The 21,582-nt window shown below is 45.0% G+C and overlaps 1 protein-coding gene across 1 annotated transcript in view; it reads left to right on the top strand.

Moving 5' to 3' along the window:
* The window catches only part of LOC144116157 (nose resistant to fluoxetine protein 6-like), a 327,068-nt gene that overhangs the window by 202,618 nt on the left and 102,868 nt on the right, over positions 1-21,582 (top strand). The window contains exon 2 of the mRNA XM_077650865.1: positions 15,895-16,112. Within this exon, the coding sequence (XP_077506991.1) occupies positions 15,942-16,112 (171 nt within the window). The 5' untranslated portion in view covers positions 15,895-15,941. The remainder of the gene's footprint in view (positions 1-15,894; positions 16,113-21,582) is intronic.

Below are 21,582 nucleotides of genomic sequence, written 5' to 3'. Positions count from 1 at the left end.
AGCGTGCCGATTAAAGAGCAAGGAGGAGCCCACTATTCCACGGAACACGCGGTGCAAAACACGCCTTGTTCCAGCGATCAGAAGACAGCGCGAGAGAGGCACAAGACGGAAACACGGACGAGTGATGGTTCTCAACTAAATATTTTTTTCCATGTAGCGAAGCAGGAGAAACGGGGAAGACTAGAAAAAATTGTACAAACAAGAAAAAACAACAAATTACAAGCTGATAAAAAATTCAAAGGGCAAAAGCACTGAAGTACGGGACATCTCCCTGCTGCATTTCTCTTCACGCCTCATTTTGCTTGTCCCTTTTCCACTTCTCTGTTGATTCTTTTTCCTCTTCACACCTTTTCCTTCTTCCTCTACAGCAGCTTTCTTGCTCTTCCTATCTCATTTCGCAACCCCTCCTCCGCTTCATTCCACCCATCTTACGTTCTTCCCCTTCGCTCCTTTACTCCCTCTTACTTTTGTTTGGCAACTTTTGCGTTCGTTGGCCACCGAGCTTGCTAGCACTGCACTTTCTCTGTCCCAGATGCTTTATAACTCTATGTGCCTTTGGCTAGCAGTGCTCCCTCAAGGTGTCTCGTTCAGCGTGCGTGTTCGCAGGCGGCTTTCAATGGAACGGGGCCACATGTCTGAGGGGCGCTCTCCCAGTTTTGTTGTCTCTTTGTACAACTTTGCGCCCCCCTAGGACTATTTTTATCTGCTGTTCTTACCGCAACTACTCCAAGCAGCCTAAATCGCCACTATAGTCCAGCGGCAACGCTTAAACCCGGTCAATACAGCGACGCGGCGAAGCAGACGACTTGTTTTTCTCCTCCAATATTCGACGGCAGCGCCGCGAGTGGCCGACCGCTTTTTTTTCATCAGCTCCTCCCGTCGAAACCCGCTTCGCCCTTGCCACTATAAAGCCTTCTAGAACGGCGTCAACGCCTACTCAGTCACATAGGTGGATACGGCCCAGGCCCTCCTTCCCGCAGCCCTCTCTACCCTATCCGTTCAGCTACGAGAACTGTCTTCGTTGGTCACCACCGCAATCGCCAGCAGTTCGCTGTCGTCCGGCTGTCCAGTGCTGCTTCCGAAATTTGGTGACATTTCCAACGACTCAGCGGCGTGAATCAAAGGCGTCAAAGTTGCTTACCGGCGCTTCGCCATGGCCTTCCGACAACGTGCTCGTCTTTACTGAAGACCGCCTCCGTAGAGCCGCTTGCGCTAGGCACCTGTATGAAAGCCCCCGCTACACGTGTACACCTGGTCGGCCTGGATGGCTGCCCTGCTGGCCGCTTTTTCCCCACTGCCTAGTGCACACGACCCCAAATTCATGCGGATACGGTCGCGGCGCCAAGCTCCGGGTGAGGCGGTCGCCGTCTACGCGTACGAAAAGCTCCGTCTACTCGAGGCCTGCAACATCGTGCGTCCCGTGCCTGCCGCCAAGCATTATCATCAACGCCCTGTATGATTCCATCCATGCGGAATCCTGGCCACCCTGGACACCAACTCCGTCCACGCCTTCGTGCGCCTGGCCTTCGCACTGCAGGACAGCTCGCGTCGCCGCTAAATGCACTCTGCCTCCACGACGTCTGCCCAGGGCGCGCACTTGCAGTATCATAACGGTAAGGTGCCGCGCCTAACAAGTGCCCCGATTTTCAGGGAGCGTGTTCGAGGCACGCTCAAGTGTTCCATCGTGGTGGGCGGCTACGGTTTCCTCGACCGCACCGGCACCGTTGAGGACACTTTTGTTAACCGCAGCGCATTGGAACACGGGAGGCCAAGGGAGCTTCGTTGCATTCGGAAAGGCCAGGTGGTCGAGTGCGAAGTCATTGGTGGGGTAAAGACCGCAGAGCAGCCAATGTCATTATACTCGACGCGAAACCCGCGCAGGGAAGTCAAAACGATGTCGGAATCTAACACGCCGACACCAGCCACTTCTCATAGTGAAGCAAGGAAATGCAGGATGCTCTAAAAGGTATCGAGCGTTACGATACTGTTTCCTCCATGGCCGCCGCTGCCATTGTGATTCGCGATAACCGTTCCAGACCAGGCAGAACCTTAGGATACCGCACAAGGAGAGGAAGCCACCGGCAAGTCACCTCTATTTGCGTTCATTTCATGAGCATGACTTTCAGCAAGCCTGCGGGACGCTCCGGCATCAGCTTTGTGTACAACAGCCGCCAAAACGAGATGTTGATGAGACCACCGCCCTGCAGGAGCAGGCTCCAGGTCTACAGGTCACTGGTGTTGAAGGTCTTGAATCTGCGGGGTCAGCAGGACACCCGCGGTGCACCTATAGTGACGGCGACAGGACCGTACTGTCACCGCCGAAGGAGCCCCGCCCAAACAGCAGCCCGCTGCTCGCCAAGACTGCCGGATCTAATACCAGAACAAAATGTCGGCACCAAAATCGTCGTGACTCAGCAAGAGAACACTCCGGACAAAAATCAGAATGAAACTACGACTGCAGCGCCAAGCAGAGGGCAGGAAAGTTCGAGCTCTCCGAAGGCATCTGTTGGAAGTGGGGACAAAAAATGGTAGCCCACCGGATAGACTAACCATGTGATTGGTGGTTCTTCTTTTAGGCCCGAAGTTGTGTACGAGTGTAGTGCAGCAGTAATGAGGAAGACGAAGTGCATGCACCATCGAGGAGTGCGTGCTGTGGGTGTTCGCTGACGTGTCCTTGCTGGCTGCTGCTGTTCTCTGCTTCTGGTGGTTCCGTCTTGTTCATCATTGGTGAGCCCGTACTACGTTGGGGAGTTTTGGCCAAGGCGTAGGTTAAGCCGCAGTTAATGTGAACCTGAAGGTGCGTTTTGCTGAGAGATATCGTTCACCTCCCCAGATGGAGGGTGGGCAGCTTGGTTTGCTAGCTTGCCAGCTCAAAGCCTGCCGATTGAGTCCTTCCAAAAAAATTGCATTGATGAAATTCCCGTGGCTCTCGTCCCAATCGGTGAGGGTGCGATCAAAATGAAAACCCTCAGACTAATTCAGCAGGAGCTAAGATCATTGACAGACCACTATCTGCAGATATCTGAAGTGCATCCATTTGGCCGTAAATGCACTGTGTACAAGCACTGAGACACCGCTAGTGTTGCGCACTTGCTTCAGTGCAAAATTTTCAGCGCTCTGCCGGTTAAAGCATTCATTCCCGTACAACTTGCATGTGTCAAGGGTATCGAACGTGGTGTCAACCCAGCATCGTCCCCGCAAGAAATTCTAAAAGAATTTCAGGGTGCAGGAGTTGGGGTCTTTTCAGTATACCGCTGTAGTAGAGAGGTAAGTGGCTCGAGTGTTGCTACTGAGTCTGTAATAACTTTTGCTGGCTCTTCCTGCTCTGCTGAATTAAAAATTTGACTGATTGTATACCGTGCAGACACTTTGGAACCCCGCCCTCTTCAAAGCACCAACTTCTGGCGGTTCGGGCATAGTGGCAAAGCATGCGAATCAGAGATCCGCTGCCGTTTATGTGGAGTGGAGAAGGTCATTCTGCTGATAACTGCACCTCAGAGCAGCCTCATTGTTGCCTCTGCAGCAACATCCACTCAGCTGATGATGCCGACTGCGCAAAACGTAGTGAAGGGCGTAGCTTGTTTGAAATTATCAAAGAGAAGCGGTGCTCATGAGCCGATGCTTACACTGCTCTTAACAGGAAAAAAGAACAGTATGCTAGTCGTGTGCGCGCTTCTGTTGAGGACCTTGAGTCCAACTTGACTGTCTCAATTGTGACCACAGTAGAAAGAGCCCTTAATAATGCGGTTGCGCGAATGCTACACACTTTTTCTGAGGCTTCGGCTCAGTTTCTTGCTGTTCAATCTGTGTCACCATCAACATCCGCTGTGGCAGCAACGTCTGCATCTGTTTCCGCTTGTGCAGCTAGTACTAGCCGCTCAACATCACCTCCTGATGCTCCCCAGGTCCCAGCTAACACCTCTGTTCCTAGCAGTGCATGTCGCACTGACATCTGCACAACAGATGTCGAAATGTAGTGCCCTACGCAGAAGCGCCGTGCTTCCATGTCACCATCTAAATCTAGTTCTCCACAGATGAAAGCTAAAAAAGGACCACCCAGACATCTTCCCCATGCTTATATCCTTAAAGAGGCGGTTTCTGCCTCTTCAATTGGTCAGTAATCATGGCATGTATCAGAGTGTTGCAATGGAATTGCCGCTCCGTATTGTCTTCTCTTCCAGATCTAGAAATACTTATTCACAAACATAAAGCTGATATTATGTTTTTACAAGAAACGTGGTTATCACCTTATAAATCATTTTCAATGCGAAACTTTCGAGTTTTCACGTCAGATCGAAATGTTGGCAGGGAAGGTGGATTGGTAACCATGCTTTCTAAACATTTATGTCATCAGGCATCTATCTCTAAGAAAATTCTTCTCCCTGACTGTGAGCTTTTAGCGATAAAAATTTCATTTCCGTATTTGGCCTACATTACAATTGCTAATGTCTATTTTCCTTTAGGTGTACGCAGGACAGACTGTTTAGACAGCTTGGTGACTGGCACAAGCAGTGCAGTCATCGCAGGAGATTTTAACTCTCACCATAGTGACTGGGGAAGTCGTAGTAATTCCTGCGGCCAGTTCTCTGGTCGTGGCTGTCTGCAAATGCTGTACGCTGCTGCAATTTCAGAGAAATAACCTTTATGCGAAGGGTTGCTCGCTGAGCCATTGACTTAACGTTACCAGTAGGTAGGCTAGAGGTGACTGATTGGTCGACAGAGGATTCGGGTACATCTAGTGACCACTTTCCTATACCTTTCACTATCCGGTTATCTCCGCTCAAAACTAGTTGTGTAGCCCATAAATTTGTCAATCACAATATTTATAAAAATATGATGTCCGCCTCAATTCCCTCTCTAGTTAGTACAAGCCGGGATGACAGAGCGCAGCAGACGGTTACGTTTTTGCAAAATGCAGAAGACCACTCAATATTCACTGTGCCCGCAGCTGCCTCTAATAAAAAGCCGTCTCCTTTTGTAGACAGAAGAATGTGAGAAGGCCTATCGTCACAGAAAAGTGGCCTGGAAGAAGCTATCCTGCAACCAGTCTAGCTAATTGGTTAAATTACATATTCTTCTCTGCATCTTTCAAAAGAACAATTGCAAAAGTCATAGAGGAGTATAACCAAAATTTAAACAAATATCTTTCAAATCCTCGTAATCTGAAGGCACTGTATAGATTCATGAAACATAACAAGCGTCCTGCAGACCTCCTCACTAGTTCAACAGTGTTATCAAAACAAAAGGCTAAGGAAACCCTGAAGCGTATTACTCAGGGATTGGCGTTACATTTCCAGACGCACAGAAACGTCCCTTTGTGCACAATCTCACCCTATTCGGATTATGCCGAGGTTAACGCATCAGAGCTCCTCTCAGTCCTGGCAATGTTGCATCCTGCAGCTCCTGGAAAAGATGGTGTCACTGTTGGTATGATTAAAATTGTTGCCCAGGATTTTACAAGCGACCTCTAGATATCGTCAATGCTTCATTGGAAAATGAATGGATTCCAAGCATTTGGAAGACAGCGAAAATTATTTTATTGAGGAAAGATGCAGGGAAAGGATATGTCTTAGATAATATTCAGCTAATGCGCAAACTTCAAATTTAGTCAAAGTATTAGAAAGAATAGTGCACAGTCGCTTCACAAAACATGTTCATGACGTCAACGGTCTCAGCTCAGCCCAGATTGCCTTTCGTCGCGGATGCTTTATATGGTCCGCGTACGTGGATCTAGAAAGCAGAATCCGGCTCTCGCTACGCAGAAGGAAAGTTTCAGCTTGGGTCCCTCTTGATGTAGCAAAGGCTTATGGCAGTGTAGAACATAATATACTACTTAACAGAGTTTCTCAGTTACATCCTCCAACCTACATTTATGCGTAGATATCTGAATTTCTGAAGGAAAGATACTTTTACTGCACAGAGGGAACCATATGTTCTAATACATATTATCAAGAGGTGTGCCGCAAGAATTGGTGCTATCCCCGCTTTTTTTTTAATATTTGGTTAGTGGCATCCCATTCGTCCTGATATGACAGTATTTGTGTATGCAGATGACAGCTTTTTTCGTCTCGGCCAGGGATATCCATTCCCTTTACCAGATTCTGCTGAGATATTTGGATGCTCTTGGAGTATGGTTGAAAGCTATTAACTTAACTCTGAGTGTTGACAAATGCGGCGTTTTGGTAATTCCTTCAGACACGCCTTTGCACATTTCATTAGTTCATCGCTCTAACCAGATTCCACAACTGGAATCCGTTAAATATCTAGGTGTTACTTATCACCCAGCATTAGATTGGAGCATTCATATAAAGAACAATGTGTCTAAAGGAGAACGCGCTTAGGCCGGCTGACAAGAATCGCCAATAAAAAGTTTGGGATGCGCCGCGACACAATATTGTTACTATACAAAGCCTATGTAAGACCTGTACTTGAATTTGGGTGCATTCTGTTCTCTGGTAGTGCAAACTACAAGATTCAACCCTTAATCTTACTGGAAAGGCACGCTCAACGTCTCTGCCTTGGTCTTCCAAAATAAGTTTCAAACGCCCTGCTTTATCTGGAAGCCCGTATCCCTGATCTAAGTTCCCGCCTTCAAATACACACGGTTCGAACTTTCCCCAGGTCGTTGGGCCCGGTGACTGATGTCAGTACTCTATTTTTGTGTCTCAGCCGGCCTTATTCTTTTCTCAACATTGGCCACTGCATCAAATGCCACAAATTATGTTAACGCAGAACCTTTTAACACCGATTTGTGTTGATCTCAGTTCTTTGCAGTGGGTTGTTGACACGCCGGCAGCAGTGGAATTCCATTTTGACCACATCTTCCCATCTCATGCGAAACACATGTCGGGAAACATTTTAAACGGCCTTCTCTCTGATCGCATAGAGAAATACCCCTATCATACGGTGCTTTTACCGATCCTCCGTCGGCTGCCAAAAAGCTGCAGTTGGCACCTTTTCGCAGGATTTGGCCTGGAGCTATTCTGTCCGCATCAATGATTATATGCCTATATTCTTTGCAGAATTTTGGCTCTTGGATTGGCCCTGCACAAAATTTCATGTCATGTGTCTCATGTTATTATTCTCGCTGATTGTCAGTTTTAGTCTCCCTTCAAACATCACAAAAAGATTCTCGGAGCAGTTTCCTGCGATTTTTCATCCCATGCACTTTGAGGGAGGTCCACCTCGTCTGGGTCCCTGGCAATGCAGGTATTCATTCAAATGAGGTGCCTGATTACTTAGCAAGGTCGGCTCTTGACGGGTCAGTGACACATCCTGTTCCGAATTTCAGCCTTCTGGTGATTTCCAGTTTTCAGCGGTTCCAACACATATCAGCCAGGTTACGTGATCCCTTACTAAATACCACTGATTATCAGCACTTAGCTTATAATTGGAACGTCCGTTTGCGTAAAACCATTCTGTGTGAGGTATCAATGACGCGGTCATGGTGCAGGATTCCCAATTTGAATTTGTATCTATGCAGGTGTGGGTTGACACCGACAAACCAATGTGACGCATGCGGGGAGTTGAATCTGTAGACCATTTTCTCCTTTACTGTCCACAGTTCACACTTCAGAGGAAGATTCACCTGGAGGTTCCTCTCTCCATGTTAGGGCTCCCGTCATCTCTGCCAGTGTTATTATCGTTCGGTGCAAGCGCCAAAAGATTTGCGTTGGTTTCAATTTGTGGGATTCTCCATGATTAGATAATTGCAACTGGTAGGTTGATTGGCTAATTCTTTTAAAATTCTTCGAGCTCTTCTTTTCTCACCAAAATGTTGTCTATTATTTTACTTTAAATATTCTTCTGTCGTTTCATTGATACATTTTCAAAATTCACGCTTGATGCTAAAATTTTGTCGTAATCTCCTATGGAAATTCCCTTGTTTATGCCACTACACCTTGGCCAATCCCCCCCCCCCCCCCATGTGGGTGTGTGCCATGCCTTAAGAGGACGAAGAAGAAGAAGGAGAAAAAAAAGATCGAGGAGGAAGTGATGAAGAAAAGGGTCCTAAATAGGGAGCGTTCGAAGGAACGGCTGCGTGTCCCCTTTGATTCTTTAGAATACCTATGTCCTGCAGAAAAATAAACAGTGAAAACGGTCGATGAAAACCAACCTGCATTGAGAATTTTTTTAGTCTGAAACCGTTTTAATTCGTTCGGTCTGGTCTGAACTGGTTCGAACCAAAATGAAGTGTCTATCCGGGCCAGAACTTATAATTAAAACCGAAAGGGGTGAACCCATACCCGAAGCGAACCCGAAAAATTCCGGTTCGACCCCCACCCTGGTTTTACCCCATTCTTATTCTTCTAGTTATTTCGCTCTCGTGATTCAAATATCCGGTTACTACTTGCCCTAAGTAGACATATTCCGTTACCACTTCTAGGCCCTTGCTACCAACTGCATCGCTTCCGAGATTTTTGAACGTTACTTTGGTTTTCTGCATAATAATTTTTAGGTCCACTGTTCTGCTCTGCCTGTCTAACTCATTCCTCATGCTTTGCAGTTCATCTCCTGAGTGACTTAGCAAGGCAATCTCATCCAAGAATCCCTGATTACTTAGATACTCTCTATTAATTAACTCTTATCTCCAACTGTTCCCAATTCAGGCCTCGGCATACCTCCTGTAAACAGGCGGTGAATAGCATTGGCGAGATCGTGCCTCCCTGCCTGACACCCTTCCTTTATGTAATTTTATTGCTGAGTTTATAAATGATTATGGTTGTTGTGCAGTCATTATAGGTATCTTTCAGTATTTTTACATAAGGCGTACAATAAAAAAAAATCTTGAAGCACATTCTGACCACTTTGACTAGGTAGGGTCACACGTAAGTAAGGGGCATAAACAGAGAAATTATAAAACTTAAAGCCACCGTCACATGCCGCTTGCTCATGTGAATGTTCGCAGTTTTAGTTTCTAGCAAGCTGACATTTTTTTATACACTATAAGCACTGAATTTCGGCGCAAACAGGCAGCTCAACGCAGGTCACCTGCCTTGCAGCAATGTACACATCAGCTGCAATAAGAAAAACTACAAATTACGCTACAATTTGCATGAAGTCTAAGGTTTCAAGTTTTGTAATTTATTACTCGGACACAAACAGCCACTTACTGTGCGAATTGAGAAAATATGATTAAAAACCTCCAGGTGATTTCACAAAATACAGTCGCAACATTTCTCTAGGTCCGGTTTTAACTGTATCATTTGCCCACTCAAGTCTCTTGTCTGGCTTATTGAAGTAATGTGCGTATTTCCGTCTTAAGGGCAACCGATAGACTCCTGCGCTTAGACGGGAGTGTTGAGGCACATGAGAAACAAATAAACAATCACCAAACGCTCAGCACAAGTAAACGTCTTTCCGCTATTAAAACTCGAAACCCGGTAGGTTTTACGAGTACACGCCCTCAGTTAATTATCAACCTCGGCTAGCCTAAGTTGTGCATGCACTGCAAACGGCCAACTGCGCAAATGCGGTTTGCCATCAGGGATTAACCTTGGCAGTAGCCTATATAGTATCATTTAGCCAGACAAACTACTCTTTTGAACGAGTAAAGGTCCACCATGCAGGTAGCCTGTGGCTTCCATGACTGGACTGAAAGCAGTATCAGTTTTTCCTTGGAGGCCTGTCAAAAACATGGATTCCCCTCAATGAGACAACACTGTGTACAGAAAAATGCCCTCATTTCATATGTACGAAATGGCAGTCACAGGCACGCTAGCCGCATTTTAGAAACATATCTTCCGATAATACTATGGGCTTTAATTACCACTCCAGCAATATGCATCATTCATAGCCTTGAGAGTTTCTATACTCAGCTGCATCTGTTGTCAATATAAAAATAGTTCTGCCCATTCTATTAATTATGTCAGCACTTCAAAAGACACAGGACAAAGCACAAGAAAGCAGACACAATTAATGCTGGGATACATAATTATTATTATCACAATCTTGATGAATCCAGCAATGTTCACTGTATGACAAAGCGCTCTTAGTACTTTCTATTAGTCCTCGCCTGCACCAGCTGCAGGCACCATATTCGCAAATTAACAAATCTCGTCCCCGCAACTGGCTTTCTGCCGCCCTGCTGGCTTTGTCTTCCTTTCAGGTTCATCCCTTCACCCTAAGGGTCATCGGTTATCTGATTTCACATAACGTGCCTTACCCATGTTCATTTCCTTTTGTTGGTTTCAGTTAGGATATCACTAAACCACATAGCCGCCGCGGTGGCTCAGTGATTATGGCGCTCGGCTGCTGACCCGAAAGACGCGGGTTCGATGCCGGCCGCAGTGGTCGAATTTCGATGGAGGCAAAATTCTAGAGGCCCGTGTACTGTGCGATGTCAGTGCACGCTAAAGAACTCCGGGTGGTCGAAATTTCCGGAGCCCTTCACAACGGCGTCTCTCATAGCCTGAATCGCTTTGGGGCGTTAAACCCCCATAAAAAAATAGTAAACCACGTTTTTATTTGCTTTTCAGAGAAGACATTTGTGATTGCGATTATTTTTCAGCGAATAGTGTAATAGTCATTCCCCACACCTATGCCATACTTTTCTACTGCCTGCTTCATACCTGCCTTCCCATTAAAGTCGCCTGTTATTATGGAGTTCTAGTTTCATTTTTACTTTTCTCACTGCCGGTTCTATGTGTTTACAGAACATTTAGTAACCTCGTTATGACTGCATGTCTGTGCATAGACATGAACAACCATCAACTTGTACCTCGTACTAAACCTAAGTACGATAACTACCGCCCCCTTCTTGTCTGTGAATGATTTGTCGATATTCCTAGCAACCTACTTGTTAAAATCTTACAATTAGTTGTACCCTATTCCGTAAGACGTGATAGCAGAATACGTGCCAGCCCTTTCACATTGTATATGTCTCATCGGTAGTTCTAACTTCGCTAGGACTATGACCTATCAATCTCATCCCTATGGAAGGCCACACTTCTGGACGCTGCAAAAGCCCCACTACATGGCTTTGAAGCTAACCCTTGGGCCAGTTACTTTTCACAAAGGGTGTGCCTTTTCGGACAATAGTGTCAAGAGAGCGTCTTCGTACTCTTGTTGTATTCCTCCTTGATTGGCAACGCTTTAAATTATTCCTTACAAATCTGCAGCCAGCATTGGGGAAGGGCGCATACTGCTAATGCTGCCGTGTCTAGGCAATGGCGGCTGTGGTCGGCCAAGTGCCATCCTACTACTTGCATCATTCCAGTTAAATGGCACTCCTACACTGACGCATTAAATGTACTTGCTTATCTGTCTAGTAGAACCCGTTCCAGAAAAAAATGTACCTGTTATTTTCTAATCACCGCTGAAACACGGCAAGAAGTATCATATTTCTGCACTGTTTCCAGAATAAGATGAGCTGTCGGACTTAATGGAGCTGCACCGTATTGGCCAACAGCGCTTAGACACACGGGCGGAACACCTGGACGCAAGCTGCTGGGTCGTCGTGTTGTGTATTCAGTCCGTGTGTCTAAGCGCTGTTGAACAGTTTGACTGTTTCCAGCCTCTGAAAAGATTGCACGCCTGTGCTCTATTAAGTGCAAGAGTGACACTGATGGCACACAACGGCATCCAACGCACACTGCTCCCGGCAGCACAAATGCAATCTCTGGGACGGCGTCCTTAAGGCAGATGTTACACTGTACATACAAACAAATATCTTAAATAGTGAAAGCAACGAATAGCTGTAAATGTGAAGGTATCGGGGAGCTGCTTGTCTGGCTAATGACGCCATCACTTATTCACCTGTGTTCTGCAACACAATCGTCTGCTGTTTGTGCAAGCAGGCTAAAAAAACTTCGAAGACCTTTGAGGCAGAGACACTGTGACCTAAAGAGACATGCTGCCTGAATGAGAGCATGGACTGTGCAAGCAAGCAAGTGTACTTCACAGCATTTTTGTCAATTTGTTTTTATGCTTTTGCCGCCGCAGTGGCTCAGTTGTTATGGCCAACCCGAAAGACGCGGGTTTGATCCCGGCCAAAGGAGTCAGCAGCATAAATGCTAGCGTCTCTAGTAGGATGACGTCTCGCTTATTTATTAATTATTTATTTATTCAGAACCCACAGCGTCTGGATGCATTACGAGGGGGGGGGGGGGGGAGGAGCAAAGGATGCTGACATTAGACATATAAAACGGGTGAACAGTTCTCTTGGCGCACGGCAACGAAACATTCGTTATACGCAAACAGTCGCAATCAGAACAATGAACATCGCCTGCTTCAAGCTCACTTTTTTTCTAGACGACTTGATAATCAGTAGAAGATCCGAGAGATTAAATTTAGGACAGATATTTACAAAGCGTCGTACTTTCCACGGATGATCAATGAGTGGAACATGCTGCCGGTCGGCGTCACTGAGTGCTGAACGGAAGGTCAATTTCGCGCATCCTTATCTGATGTGTGACGTGCCGCGCAGTTCTCTGCGCGTGTAGCAAATTGCTCTCGGGATTGATCATTCACAACGTGGTTAGGAAAGCTGTTCCAATCGGACGATGTGGCAGGAAAAAAAGAGTATTTAAAACAGTCTTTAAAAAAATTTTCTACCTGGACGTGTTTATTATGTTTATTACGAGTGACGCGTGTCTTTGCTTCGTTAATGTATTGTTCTTTCTTAAACCAAGACTAAACCATTTATTACACAATAAAACAGAGTTAGTCGTTTTTCTTTTCGTCTGTGGGAAAGAAGAGGCACATCTGCTTGGGAATAAAGAGGGGTCACTGAATCCAATCGTCGATACCGGGAGAAAATGAAGCGTAGCGCCCGTCTCTGTATCTGCTCAAGCTTAGAGACAGACTTTTTGTGATATGGGTCCCATATTTCGCATGCGTAATCAAGTAAAGGCCGTACAAGCATCTTGTACGCTGTCAGTTTTGTGTCCGTAGAAGCCTGTTTTAGGACGCGCCTAATGTAGCCTAATCGCTTGTTTCCCTTCGCGACAATGTTGTCAATATGTTTTGCCCAGCTAAGATTTGAGGTGATGGTCACGCCGAGGTACTTGTATTCAGTTACTCTGGAAAGCGGGTTACCTTGCAAGTTATACACATAGTTCAGGGGCTCAAGCTTGTGAGTGATCGTCATGCAAACTGTCTTGTGCGGGTTCAGTGACATCTGCCATTCCGTTCACCAATTATCTATTTGGAGCAGATAATCATTAAGCCGAATTTGGTCCTTAGCGGATCTATTTTCATGGTAGATAATACAATCGTCTACGAATAGCCTCGCTTTTACTGGTGAATCCCGGATCATGTCATTAATGTATATCAGGAATAAGAGGGGGCTAAGAACTGACCCCTGGGGTACACCCGATCTAACTTCGCAACAATCGGACCTCTTATCCCCAATGAGAACATACTATCTGCGACCTCTTAGGAAGTCCTCTACCCATCGAACTACACAGTTATGTCCCAAAACAGTTTTTACCTTAATTAGAAGCTTTCTGTGGTTAACCTTGTCGAAGGCTTTTTTGAAGTCTAAGAATATAACATCCATCTGTCCCCTGCAGTCAATCGCTTTACAAAAATCATGACAACATTCCAAAAGTTGCGTCACTGTTGACAAGCACTCCCGAAAGCCATGTTGGTATTCACTAAAAAAAACATTGCGCGTTAAGTGCTGGCGAATGTGTTTTGATACAATATGCTCTAAAAGCTTACAACACACTGATGTTAGTGCTATTGGCCTGAAATTGGAAACATTAGCAGTGTCACCATCCTTAAAAACTGGGGTAACCTTATCAATCTTTCAGTCATCAGGAAGCGTACCTGTGGTTAAAGATTTCTTAAAAATTATGAAGAGATACCTAGTCGTCCATTCAGCGTACCTCTTTAAAAATAAGTTCGGTATTTCATCCGGGCCTGCAGCCTTTGAGGTGTCTAGCTTCAGCAGTGAAGCCAGAATTCCCTCGTATGACACTTGCAATTCGTCTAATTCGGGTAAATTGTTATGCGACGTAAACTGTGTCGGTTCTCCGTCATCTGAAGTAAAAACACTTGCAAAGAACCCATTGAAAGCCTCCGCAATTTTAGCCTTATCCTCAGTGAGACCCTGTTGCGTATTCATTTTTGTTATTGGTGTCTTGGATGCCGACAAGTGTCTCCAAAACGTTTGCGGAGATTCGCGAAGATATTTACTCATTGTGATGTTGTAAAACTTATGTTTCGATTCTTTAATCGTTGATTTCAACCTTTCACTTAGTGTCATTAAGTCATCAGGTAACGCCGGGTTCCCTGATCGCCGCAACCTTGCTTTACGTCTGGACACTTTTCTTTTTAGTTGAAGAATTTCTCGTAATCCACGGATTGTGGATACGTTTTTTCTTACATTTCAAGGGTACATATTGTGTTATACATTTGTGAACAGTTTCTTTGAAAGTTAGCCATAGTTCATTTATGTGTGCGGACTCATCGTGGCTTAGTTTGTCGAAGTAATCATAACGGTAGCTTAATTCGTCAAGTATGGTAGTGTCATCAGCTCTATTGAAATCCCTGTAGTATGTCAGGCGCTTTTGCGCTTTTCCTCATCTATTACTACTTGTATTTTGTATTTTTTTCTATTTGTCTTTTTGTAGTATTTGCATTGTATTTTTGTTATCCTCTGTACTTTCGGCCAAACGAGCAGAAGTCATAGTGGTTCCCTCCCTGCAATAATGCCTCCGGGCGCTGCATGTGTCTGTAATAAATAAATGAATAAACAAATAAAACAGAAAAAGAGAACAAATACCAGGAGCTACAGTAAGCGCTTAACAGTGAAAAGAAGACGTAATTGGATGCAACACTAACATTGCGAGGCAAATGATTCCTGTCTAATATTGTTTTGGGAAACAATGACATCTTAAATAACTTTGTATGGCAATAAATCTCGCGAACTTTTAAATCATGACCCACACGTTCTGAGACATAGTAAGGCCACTTGTATTTATCTTTTTCTGTATGAATCAATGAGTGGTACACATTATGAAAGAATTTCAGGCGTATTTTTTGTTGCGGCACTTACACTAGCTCCTTATTTCTGCTACTCTTTTTACATTGCATTAATAACTACGTCGAAATTTGAAGAAAAGTTACTTGAGAGTCAGCAACTCATTTCGGTCACTGTTTTCACTCCGCCTCTCTCTACAAGATAACGAAACCCCAGATCATCCAGCAACCTCTTTTTTAATAGAGAATTTAATCAATCAAGGAAGCCCACACTTTGATAAACATCGCGATACCAATGCTTTCAGCAAAGTCCGCACCCCAAGTGTAGTGGTCAGCTAGCCAAATAAGTAGGTGCTATTTTTGTACAAAGATTTCAGTGGCTACCTATGACCACAAACTGTTTTGCAGCAAATTCCTACACCTCGTGTAGAATCGAGTCACCTTTGCTGGCAGCATAACATTCGCGGGTTTATAGGTGCGTATCAAGACACGCATTTATAAACAAGACAATGTTTGCGGTCGGTGCCTTGGCGCATGACCAAATAAGCTGACCTTCGTCTAATAAAGCTTGTTCGTAGTACAGCGCTCGTCTCGTTCCCTCACTACGTCCATGTTAGCATTTTTGCGCTCCCACGTCTTACCTAAATATGCACCGACAACCCCAGCTATACGTACTAATTTCAGGTGTATCGTATCTAATATGCGACAATATTCCGTTGAAATGTCGCAATCAGACAGTTTTTCCTGAAAACTAAGGTTGGTATGAGTCTTTTTCTCCCAAATGAAGCTCGCTGTAATTTTTTTACCGAAAATAAAATGCGTGTCTTAATAAACTGAGGCCAAATGGTTTTAGTAAACTGTAAGAATAATTTATGCTCTAATTCCCTGCTTTCCGCCTTAACTTGTCTTTCCGACGCGTGGTGGCGTCCAACTGCTCCGTTCTGCCCCCTCTCTTCCTTGTGGCAGTGCTGGACTCCATCGGCCGTCCGCCGTCGGGCATACTGGACGTGACCATGTCGGACTACGGCGACTACGACCAGTGCCTCGAGGTGGTGTCGCTGACGCGCGCCGGGGACGAGGACTTCCGCGGCCAGCACTGCAACATCCAGGTCGAGCACCCGCACATCCCTGCCCTCACCAAGCACGCCATCGCGCGCCTGCCCCAGATCCTCAAGGAGGACTCGGTGGGTACCTTCCCTTTCGCCCGTTGCAACCGCCCCCCTAAACTACCGGTGCTCCTTCAAGAGGAAAGCATAAGAAATGCGTTAACACTGAAGCGCACTGTAAGAAAAAAATGTTCCCTGGGGAGGTAGAGCAAAGACAACTTCAGTCGTCAAAACCGCCCCGTCAGTCCCTAAACTGGCACACAGCACTCCTCTTGCCACAAATGCGTGCTATGAGCAAACTCAGCGGACTAACTTCTAAGAAACTATTGGGGGGGGGGGGGGGGGGGGGGGGCGAATCGAAGCTTAGCAGCACGCGAAAATCGCGCGGAAAGACCTCGATTGCAATAGTATTCGATTTTTGAAGCGCAGGATGACGTCTCAGGCCAGTGAAAACACCGCCGCTGTCTGTGACTCGGCAGATAGACTCTTGAGGGAGAAAAAGGCTTCGTGGAACCGAAGCGGTCGGCAGCTATGCAACTGCATAAACAAGTACTACGAGCTTCAATACGTGTCGAACGTCAGTTGTAAGTCTTAGGGTTAAGCGAGTATACGCAGTTTCTTTTCGTTGCCCTTTGTTGATAAGCTTATGTGATGCTGTGTAAGTATCGACGACACTTAGCGAAACAATGAGTGGCAAGCATTCAATTCCCCGTCGCCGCTGTCCGCCAGTAACGAAAACCGAAGTCAACCATGACCTTCTCTATTTGTATTCAACAGGCTGTAATGTGTAGCTACCAGTTGCGAGAAATAGGACGACCTCATCCGCAAAAAAGAAAACAGAGAAGAAAACAACTGTTGCGGTTTAGAAGTACCGGACGTAAAGTATACATAGTTCAGCACTTCTTTTTTTGGCAGGAAACACAATTTAGACCGCTGTGCGTATGCATTAAGGCTTACCGCTGCTTATTGCAAAAACATATGGCGCCAAAGTTACCGTGTTTTGCTCTAAACAGCATTACGTTTCATAAAATTGCAAGCGGTAAATCCAAACAATGTATGTGCTTCGCATATAAGAGTATATTTTATGCTCCACACAGCCTGCTGTGGTAGCCTAGTCATATCCGCGCTCGGTTCCCAATCCGAAGGTTGTGAGTTGGAATCCTGGTACTTTCGTGTTTATTTGTTTCCTTTATTGTTATTATCTTTGTCAAGTGCTGTCAAACACTATCCCGCTCTAAATTTCTCTTGAAACCACGCTTCCTTTACATTTTTTTCTTTAAACGGCTGCTCCCAAGCGACTAGCTGTTTCCCCCTTTCCCTAGAGGTCCAACAGTATATATATATATATATTTATTTATTTATTTATTTATTCACGTTGCCTCACAGGCTCCAAGCATGGAGTATTGTGTGAGGGGGGGATTACATAAATAGGGGTAATAACAGGAGCATGAATGACACGATTATATAATGCTGATTGACTGTTAGTACTCAATAAACAGTAAGAACATCATTATACAATAGTTATTGACGCGTCAGTAATTAGAAAAAATGGCTGTTATTTCGGTCCTAAAAGAAGCTGGATCACGAATATTGACGATGTGTTCCGGAAGACCATTCCAGTGAACAATAGCCTGCGGCAAAGCGGATGAATTGAATGCAACGGTTTTACCTGAAAGGCGTTTGAAGCTGAGATGGTTGTTTAAACGGCGCGAGGTGCGGTGAGGTTGGGCAAGAGGGAGAGTCGAAAGATTAGTGCTATAGACTATCTTGTGAAATAAGCAGATTAGGGCAATTAATCTTCGTGATTGCAAGGTACAAAGAGAGAGCGATAATTTAATATATATATATATATATATATATATATATATATATATATATATATATATATATATATATATATATATATATATATATATATATATATATATATATATATATATATATATATATATATGAAGGTAGCCAACAGTCACGAAACCAAGGTGCACAGGGGAATGTTTCAATTTTTTTTATGTGTAGTGCCAATGAATTAGTTTGAAAAAAATTACTTATAGAGCAGCAGAAAAAACAACCATGGCGCCGGTAAGATTATATATATATATATATATATATATATATATATATATATATATATATATATATATATATATATATGTATGTATGTATGTATGTATGTATCGAAGTATACGCTTCATTTAAGGAAACATTTTTACTTGACTCGACGTTTCGATCGGAGGACCGATCTTTTTCAAGAGTGGCCATACAGTGCATGGGTGCGTGTTCTTATAGCATGGGACTTGACACACAGAAGGTTGAAAAAGAAAAGAAATAAAGAAAAGTAAAAAGAATAAAAAGGGGGGAGGGGGCGGCCGGGAGAACGGAACACAACAGACACCTATGGCATATTAGGGAAGCAAAGGTGGCGCGTCGCGTACCCGTGAACTCACTGCACACAGACACACACACACTCACGCACACACACACGAGGCGAAAGAGGGAGGCCGGGCTGGATGCGCACGCGGCTACTGCGACAAGAAAAAAGAAAAAAAGAAAAAGAGAGAGAGAGAAGCAAAAGCAGAGAAAAAGGGGAAAGCAAAGAAGAAACGTGGTGGGGCTTAACAAAAGAAGGGATGCGTCCGCCAATTGTGGGTTTCGGCATGCCTCTGGCCGCGTATGTGCAGCCCCGTGCGACTCCGAAAGATGGCCCGGACGAGGCGGAACAGGCTGAGACCGCCCAAAGTGGCTCCACATGGTGACACGCGAGCCGCGAAAACCAGATGAGCTTCCAATAGGAGGACCAGATGGAAAGGCTTGTTGACAGGAATGCAAAAAAAAACAAGAGATATAGCACAGAGAAATTTCAAAAAATAAAAAATATACATAATGACAAAAAAAGAGAAGAAAGAGAAGGCGACATAAGGCCCTAGCGGGACCACAGAATGAGTTGAACGGCAGATGGAAACAAGCCGAAACTGACATGCAACAGGGGTATGACCTCAGATGACTCAGTCAGTGGTGGTACTTTGTCTATTAGGGTTGAAATTTTCTTTAGTTTCTGCCATCGAAAGAGACGATAGGGTGCTATGGTTTTCATTGATGCCCTTTTGCACTGTGTTAAATTTGAAAATAAAGTATGATTCGCGTCGTTCGCGCTCCCGGGTGTTTTTAAAGCTACTCTGCAATATCGTTACTTTAAGTTTATCAAACCCGTGGCCTTTTTCGCGGAGGTGTCTCGAAAGTGGGAGGCCAGGGAGAGATTGAGTGTGTGAGCGGTGGTTATTAAATCTTAATCGGAAGGAATTGTCTGTTTGGCCAATGTATTGCATCTGACATTCGCCACACTCGAGCATGTAAACAAAATTACTGGAATCGCAGTTTAAGTCCTCTCGGATAACATGTTTGAAATCTGAATGGGTATATATATATATATATATATATATATATATATATATATATATATATATATATATATATATATATATATATATATATATATATATATATATATATATATATATATATATATGCACAGTGAAAAGGTCACAACTGGTACGATTACCTTGGTTTATTTACCAACGGTTTCAGACGGTGGACCGTCGTTCATCAGGGTTTTTTTTCGAATTAAAACCCTGATGAAGGACTTCCACCGTCTGAAACAGCTGGTAAATAAACGAAGATAATCGTACCAGTTGTGACCTTTTCACTGTGCAATTTTTCACTGGCCCGTTGAGCAACCGCGGACGGATTCCAATCGCGGACGGATTCCAAAAACAGCATAAAATTAAAATGAATCTATAAGTGGTTGGCATCTTGAACTTCTTTGAATGCTCACAATGAAACACCCCAGTAACGCCTCGCTAGTACGACAGAAAAAAGGCAGTTGTTTTTATCTAGTTGTCTACGCGCTCTGCAATAATAATTGGCACAGGATTGTTTTCGGGCAAGACCACTCTCTTCACTAGGAGCAACTTTGTCGATACAATAGTAACGAATCCGTCGCTGAAGTCATCTCCCTGTTTTGAAACGTTGCGAAAGACAGCTTATCTAGAGCCAAACTTAGTCATTTTCTGCTCACAATTTCCCTACCTCGGTTAGTGTGCGAAATAGCCTGTTTCTTTTTTTAAGCAAGGTAAATGCGTAAAAAGGACACGTGCGAGAAGAGCACAAGGACGTGCATTTTTTGCTCATTTCCCTTGCTTAAGTACGTACGACCGATTCGCCCAACCACGTGCACTCTTAAATCTGTTTTACCTTATTTGGCTCTCTGTGTGCGCCATAATAACATGTCTTGGCTCAGCAGCGTATCGCAAAAGAAAATCCCCTAGAATAAAGGCAACCTTGTCTCACCGACATTCACAGCGGGGGGTTAAAAACGCAGCACTTGATTTTTACAGAGCGTTCCACTGATCATCACTGTTAAATTTTAATCAAAAATCAGTTAAAGAAAATTAACTTTCCTTGAACGTCTTTCCTCTGCGAGTGCGAATGACTATGCCCCTTCCTTGCCAGTGAAGGCACGTTGGCAGGTTCCACAAACTACGACTGCCAAATGCTGCACTGCAAACTTCCTGCAATGTTGCACTCGCCTGTTTCAGATGTTGCATAAGTTGCTGGAAATGTCAATTTTTTTGACACGATCTATGCTCGTATATCTACTAGTTTGTTACTTGCCATCTGCACTCTGTTCATCGTCGGTGAACGGTGATGATGGTTGCGCAGGATGCCTTGTAAAGGAGCGCAGGGCTCCTCACGCCTAGTGGGTCTCTTTAACCCCAGTATTTCTAGCTCCGAATTAAAATTAGGGGAGAGTGAAGACGAAGTGTCAATGTTAAGGTGCCTTCACATCGCTCTTGTGAAAACCTCGCCTGCCGCGTAACTACGTTGCCTATAGCAAACGGACTGGATTCACGCCGTCCGAGGAGGCTTCGGACGCCCAGTCGCCGCCTGGTTGCGTCGCATACGGCAAATGTCACGCAGTTATTCCTGGACCTGAACTGCGCACCGAGGTTAGGCCTAACGCCTCCGGTGACATGCTGGAGGGGGTAGCTCCGCCTGCGCCGCTTGTCTCAGTGGCATTCCCGCCAGTACAACGGCCCACTGAGCAATGGGCCGGACCTTCAAAATCGTGCCTTTGTTTCATCAGATACGGCATCTGCCCGGCTTTCTTAAGATGTACAACTGCTCGTGAGTGTTTTACCCTTTGGACGAAACACAGATACGACTGCTCAGCCTATAGTTCTGGATCGACCTCTACCAGTACCACATGGCACGCTGAGCACTCCAATGGACCTGTCATCAGCCTCGCCAATCGGGCCGCCGGCCCTCCGTCCTCCTCAAAAGCGCCCTTCGGGAGACGCTGCAACGGCTTCCTCTTCAGCCAGTGGCGCCTCACAAGGCAAACGTTCCTGCCTAACCACAGACCACCCAGTTGTGTCTACCCACGGCTCCGTGAGTTACAAAGCCACTATCGGATCTCTCGCTACGAAAAGCCTTACAGATATACCGACCAGAATTTTGCAGGCAAACCTGGATGCATGTTTCGGAACGA

Source organism: Amblyomma americanum, chromosome 1 (assembly GCF_052857255.1).
Source record: "Amblyomma americanum isolate KBUSLIRL-KWMA chromosome 1, ASM5285725v1, whole genome shotgun sequence".
Classification (NCBI taxonomy): domain Eukaryota; kingdom Metazoa; phylum Arthropoda; class Arachnida; order Ixodida; family Ixodidae; genus Amblyomma; species Amblyomma americanum.
Note: the sequence above shows the minus strand (reverse complement) of the source record. Positions and strands in the feature narration are given on the sequence as shown.